The following is a 5,714-nucleotide window of genomic DNA, read 5'->3' as shown; positions in this document are numbered from 1 at the left end:
CCCTCCCCCATGCCTTTTCTCCACTGGGCTCTTCCCAAGCTCCTGAGTTCTGGCCAAAGGGAATAGTGCTGGATAGCCACCCCAAGAGAGAGGCAGCTCTGCTCAAGGTCTGCAAAGAGCCTTCTCTCCTGGCATTTGAAAATCCAGGAATAATACTGATGCTTATTTCCACTTCTGTCCTTATTCCTGCTTCTTTTCAGCCTCCTCTCACACCCCATCTGTCCTGAGTCTCCTTGAATCATTACCCCCCGCCCTCTTTGGATTATTACCCCCCTCCTCTCATATATTGTCACACAGATGTCATTTGTTTGCAAGGTGTACAGCAGGAGCAGAAAAGATTTCTAGCTGCAAGGAAATGAATCTGTACTTTCAGGTATCATGAGGAAGGCAGGACATACTTTTGAAAAAGCCTTCTTTGTGCCCCTTGAATTCAACTGCACTGCCATGTCCAGACCAGGGAATGAAGCCCCCGCCCCTGGCAGGACAGGCAGGAGATCACGCAGCACCAGCTGGAGTCTTTTCAGTTCACAGGCCAAGTAAATAGTCAAACTCAGGCCCTTCCTTTCCCCTCAACCACCAAGAGCGCATAGATCATCATTTAGAGTTTATTTAGCCCAGTGGTGTAATGGCAGAGGTGCCAGCGTGGGAGGCTCCCCCAAGACACCCGGGTCACACCAGTCATTACTTTGCAGGTCAGAAGTCTAGACATTAGATTGGACCCTAAAGTCCCTAGTTGCTCTGACACACTGAGGATGCAGGGCACAGGCTGGCTGGTGGACGCACAGAAAGAACCCTGATGGTCTCTGTGAGCACACAGTGTGGTGAGCAGCTCAGCTGGGCGGAGCCTGGCCCTGAGGAGGATCCTGCGCTGGCTCCCGGGAGGGCCCTTCCCCTCCAGGGAAGATGACCGTGGCATACGTCACAGGCTTGGAGCAGCTCAGGACCTTAGGAGGCAGAGGGGGCGATGAGGATGGGGCTGGGGCTGGGGGTTTCCTTGACGGGGGCTCAAGAGATAGGTTGCTATAGGTGGTGCTGTCAAAGGAAGGTGGCGAGTCGAGCCTGACGTATGGTACGTTCAACGGCACATCTACAGCCAGTCCAGAGTCATCGGTGTGGACCACTGAGGAGAGCGCCTGTGAAAAAGCAGGCAAATCAGGCAGAGCACGCCTTCCTCGGCCCCAGCCCCCTGGGGCAAAGCCCAGGACCACGCTGCCTCTTCTCTGGAATCCTGAATATGTCAGTGGGCAAGAGGACTCCTTGAAGATTTCCAAGTCCTACTTTTTCCCCCAAGTCTGGGAAGGTGGGACCATGCATCAATATTATTCCTTGGCAGGACAAAGGATTTTCAAAGGACCATTAGGAAAATGGTTTGGACCCCAACTGGGTCCCAGTCCTCCCTCCACCCCAGCAACCTGGCACCTCCCAGGGAGCGTGGCTGGCGGAGAGCCTGGGCAAATTGGCTGGGAGCGGCAGAGGCCTCCCTCTTACCATGCCTGGACCTCGGCTGCTGTGGGATTGGCCAGGGACGCCACGCCTGTTCCCTGGTAACACAGAGGACAGCAGCACAGTCCGCCTCCTGTGCCAGCTCAAAGCCTAGCCCTCATCCCCTCAGAAACCTCAGGCTCACCTTCCCCACTCCCACCACTGAACCTTTCCCCCTCGGACCCACAGCCCCATGCGGCCTGCCCTGACTCCCCGCCCACCTGCTGCCTCCACAGCTCCCGGCCAAACCTGCCTGGACACCCACCCCAACTCCAGAGCCCTTTCCCCACCTCTCCAGTCCCCTGTCCTCAGTCCCACTCCCCCACCCTTTCTAGGTCCTGTCTTCCCCCAGGCCTGCTCCCACTGAACGCCTTCCTCCCCTCCACCCCTCAGCCATGGGAACTCCAGAGTCTGGGCAGCCTTGCCAATTCCTTTGTAAGGGATGGTCTAGATTCCCGGGCTGGTCTAAAGACTGGCTGACAGGCCCAGGGCGGCCATGCTGGGATAGAAGAATGGACCACCACCTACCTTTCCTTCTGGCCACCACAGCGAGCAGCGCCACCGCCACCACCAGCAGGCTCAGCAGGAGCACAGAGCCCCAGATGAAAGGGATGCTGAAAACATGAAGGGACAGGTGAGCTGGGCCCTGACAGGCTGGGAGCTGCAGGCCAGGACTCCTGAGCAGGGGCTCGGGGTGCAGTTCTTGGTGGGCCATGGCTGGGAGAAGGAGGTGTTTGGAATGGAGTGAGGAGGACAGGCTCGGGCGGGGCAGACTAGAGACATTATCGAGGGACGATGGCTGTGGACCCCGAGGGATGAAGGGACCGCTGTTGAACTGAACGAAGAGGTCTGTCTGTCTGTCTGTCTACCTACCTGATCAGAAGTTCCCCAGGAAAGGAAAAAAACATAGGGTTCCCTTTGATTTCCTCTGGGGCTCTGAACAAGCTGTAACCTCACCTCTACCCTTGTCCCAGCCACCCAGGGTCCCGTCTGTACCTTTTCTCATGCTGGCTGGGCCCCAGAGGGCTGGCACTGCTGAGGGGGTCTGAGGAGGGAGCGTCAGTCTCACTGGCAACCTTGTAGAACTCCTCTTCCCCTTCTTCCTCCTCTTCCTCTGCCAGGTCAGGAGCTGAGCAGAAGGAATATTTAATGAGCACATACCCGCTGTGGGTAGAGCTTATGGTCCTGTGGGGGTGAGTGGTGAGCGCTGGGGGAGAGCTGAGGAGAAAGGAACACAAAGAAGGGGCTGGGGTCTTCCTTAGCGGCATGCACTCTGGGCGCCAGGGGATGGCATTCCTCATGCTTCACCTGACTGTGAATACGCCACTCTCCCCTCTGCTCCAGCGCCCACCGCTTCCCCTGCATGGCTCTACATGGGCTCCTCCGCACAGGCTGCGAGGCCTCCCAACACCCCTGCTGCCTCGTGGCCCCTGCAGGCCCCTGAGCCCCTCCGAGCTCTACCCTCAAGGCCTGAGGAACTCCAGGGTCAGCTCTAAGGTGATACATGCCAACTGACCTTGCTGGGGGACCTGCTCGGACCCTGACACTCAGTTTGGTGACAACGTCCTCAATGGAGGCAGGCAGCATTGGCTCCTCTGAGCCCGGTGATCTGCCTTGGGAGCCTGGCCAGTCCTTCTAGAGCCTCTGGGATGGGAGCCTCACCCGTTCTCAGGAGATTCACCGTGTCTACTCCCCACCCCACCCCAGGCCAAACCAGGAAATGGAGGTGCTGAGGCCCACTCTGGCCACATGTGCCTTCTAAGCCCCCATGGGTGGGCCTCCCTGGAGCTCCTTGTCTGAGCTGCCCCACATCCTCCCTGGATACCAGGCTCCACCTTTGGCTGTCGGGCCACACCTGCCACTGCAGGTCCCGCCTCCCTGCCCCTCTTCCGGTGCCTCTGTCTTGTCCCACAGAGGAGTTATCACCTTGACTTCCCAGACCTCAGTGTGTCAGGGAAGGAGGGGACGAACAGAAGTGTATTTATAACAGAAAACGGTGGTTATGGACTCCAGCAAGGAGGGATTCTCATGGCAACTCCATCACCTTCTTAATTAACAGACGGGGAAAGCAGAAGGAAAGCGCCTGTCTTCGTGTTGTTTGGGAATTGGCACAAAGTCCTGGGAAAAGGCGGCCGTGGGAACGAATACTGTCAGCAGCCGCGGGAGAACGTCAGCAGCAGCCTCTGCCCCACAGCTGCTGGCTGACGGTTTTTCCCTCCGAACAGCTTTTTCCCAACAGCCCATCTTACTGGGAAAAGTTTCTAACACTTTAAATTTTTCTTTAAATTGATGCTTAGATGTTAGATGGCTGCAGGCTTTGTGAGTTAAACCTATAAAAATAAAGTGCTTTCCCCACTGAAATTAGGGTGGAGAATATTCGCTTACATACTGCGGACACTTTCGGACTGGATGGTTGGGGTAGTGGAGGCATTGCACGTACCCCGCCTGTGGGTGAGCAGGGACTGGGTGCTCCGTGAGGACTGAGAGGATTGAGTAAGGTATTTCAGGCCATCAAACCCATTACTACAGAAATTTACACAAACCTGGATGATATAAAAGAGTAATTCAAGTTGACATGCCTGAATTCAAACTTTACTACATTTCTAAGAAAAAAATGACCTCATTCTCCCAGGAGGCCAAGGCCTTGGGTGCGGAAGAGGCCACGCCTTCCTGGGGGACCTGCCTGTGCAGGAGGGGGAGGGGCTGCACTGGCTGTTTTATCTCAGATGCTCACCCAGTTTGGTTTCCGCTCCCTGCACAGCTGTCAGAAGGATGTCCCCTCCCAAGTCCTCTCCCCCAGCGGCCACCACCCTCAAGGACCCAGGGGCTGCAGGTGGGAGTGGGAAGGGCAGGTCTGATGTTGGCGACGTGGGCTAGATAACTCACCTGCCTGGGATAGGCAACTCACCTGCCGGGAGGACCTTCAGAGCCACCCTGTGCACCGTCTGGGACCCAGTGGCCGTCTCCACCACGCAGCCGTACTCCCCGGCATCCTCCTCCCTCAGGGAGGTCATCTCCACCTGCAGCAGGCCACTCCCCATGTCCGTGAGGAAGGTGCGGCTGTGCCCTGGGGCTCTGCGGTCCACGGCTGAGGACACCAAGGGCTGGCACCCCTCCGGCAAGAACCGGCACCACACCTTCCGAGCCCTGCCGTCCTGGGGTCGGTAGTGACAGTGCACCCGGATGGAGCTGCCCACCCGCGCCTGCAGCTCCTCGGGGAGGCTGCCAGCGGAGCCCTGGCCTAGGGAAGGAAAGGACGTAGGGGTGTTAGACAGGCGTTGGGGGAACCTCCCAGCCCACCCACTGGCCTAGGGGCACAGGGATCCCTCAGGCCCTACACACGGTATTGTTGCCACAATCATGTCAATGATTTCTAGGCATGGAGCAGGGTATAGGGGGGCCCAGAATTCGGCACCTTCTGAACCTCACCTGCTAGTCCCAGGAGCAGTAGCAGCAGCAGGAGCAGGTTGGGACCCATCGCTGGGCTGGGAAATGTTGGCTGGGGCCTTGCTGGGCACTGACGCGGCACTCCCCTGGGGCAGGAAACATCTGCCTCTGTCACATGGGGCTCTCGGTGACCACAGGGTGGGAGACAGACACTGGTGGGGCCTCCATGGGTGGGGATAAGGAGCCTCCTAACCCTGGTTGGCTCAGTGCTCAGGAACAGTCCCCACCCCGAAGGCAGGGCTGGGCAGGGCAGGGCTGGGCCCAGCTAAGGAATAAGCAGGAGGATGAAGGCAGCTGGAGGGCAATAGGGAAGGAGGAAAGATGACTTTGGGGTCTTCCAAACAGAATCTGAGGCTGCAGAGCTGGGAGGGACGGAGGGAGTGTCCTGCCCATGGTCCCAGGCCTTCTGGTCCTAAGTTCTGTGTGAGTGTCCCCACCCCAGCTCTCAGGAGACTGTCCTTCTCCTGAGGTCCCACCTCAGGACAGAAGCCCCACCTGATGTGGGCAGGGCCTGTCTTGTTTGATAGGTCCGCTGGGAGACCTTTCCAAGGTGGCCCCATGGCTTCAGTTCTGGGAAGTGCATTATTTCTTTGATAATGACTCTCCCATTTTCTTTCTCCCCCTCCCCCCGTGTTTTTCTGGAACTCCTTAATTAGTTGGATATGAAACCTAATGCATTCATTTTCATACCCTTTCTCTCTTATTTTCCTTCTCTTGTGGTCCATTTCATTCTGATTTCTGGAAGATAGCCTCATCTTTTTCTTCCATCCCTTCTACTACTGGCT

The 5,714-nt window shown here is 57.3% G+C and overlaps 1 protein-coding gene across 1 annotated transcript; it reads right to left on the bottom strand.

Moving 5' to 3' along the window:
- Positions 1-587: 587 nt before the first annotated feature.
- On the bottom strand, positions 588-4,966 carry TREML1 (triggering receptor expressed on myeloid cells like 1). The gene is made up of 6 exons (XM_070419401.1): positions 4,912-4,966; positions 4,391-4,723; positions 2,479-2,611; positions 2,011-2,096; positions 1,489-1,541; positions 588-1,133 (listed from the first exon to the last, which is right to left on the bottom strand). The coding sequence occupies exons 1-6, from the start codon at positions 4,958-4,960 to the stop codon at positions 831-833; spliced, it is 957 nt and encodes a 318-aa protein (XP_070275502.1). The 5' UTR covers positions 4,961-4,966; the 3' UTR covers positions 588-830.
- Positions 4,967-5,714: the final 748 nt, after the last annotated feature.

Source organism: Myotis yumanensis, unplaced genomic scaffold, assembly GCF_028538775.1.
Source record: "Myotis yumanensis isolate MYYU_CA2020_CCGP unplaced genomic scaffold, mMyoYum1.0.hap1 SCAF_6, whole genome shotgun sequence".
Taxonomy (NCBI): Eukaryota; Metazoa; Chordata; class Mammalia; order Chiroptera; family Vespertilionidae; genus Myotis; species Myotis yumanensis.
The sequence above is the reverse complement of the archived record's forward strand: the minus strand, read 5'-3'. Positions and strand labels throughout refer to the sequence as shown.

Excerpts from the sequence above, each read along its gene's own strand:
- TREML1 (XM_070419401.1), bottom strand. The coding sequence starts at position 4,960 with ATGGGTCCCAACCTGCTCCTGCTGCTGCTACTGCTCCTGGGACTAGCA. Across the intron at positions 4,724-4,911 it reads ACTGCTCCTGGGACTAGCAG|GCCAGGGCTCCGCTGGCAGC; the intron begins GTGAGGTTCAGA and ends TTCCTTCCCTAG. Across the intron at positions 1,542-2,010 it reads TGTGGTGGCCAGAAGGAAAG|GGAACAGGCGTGGCGTCCCT; the intron begins GTAGGTGGTGGT and ends CTGTGTTACCAG.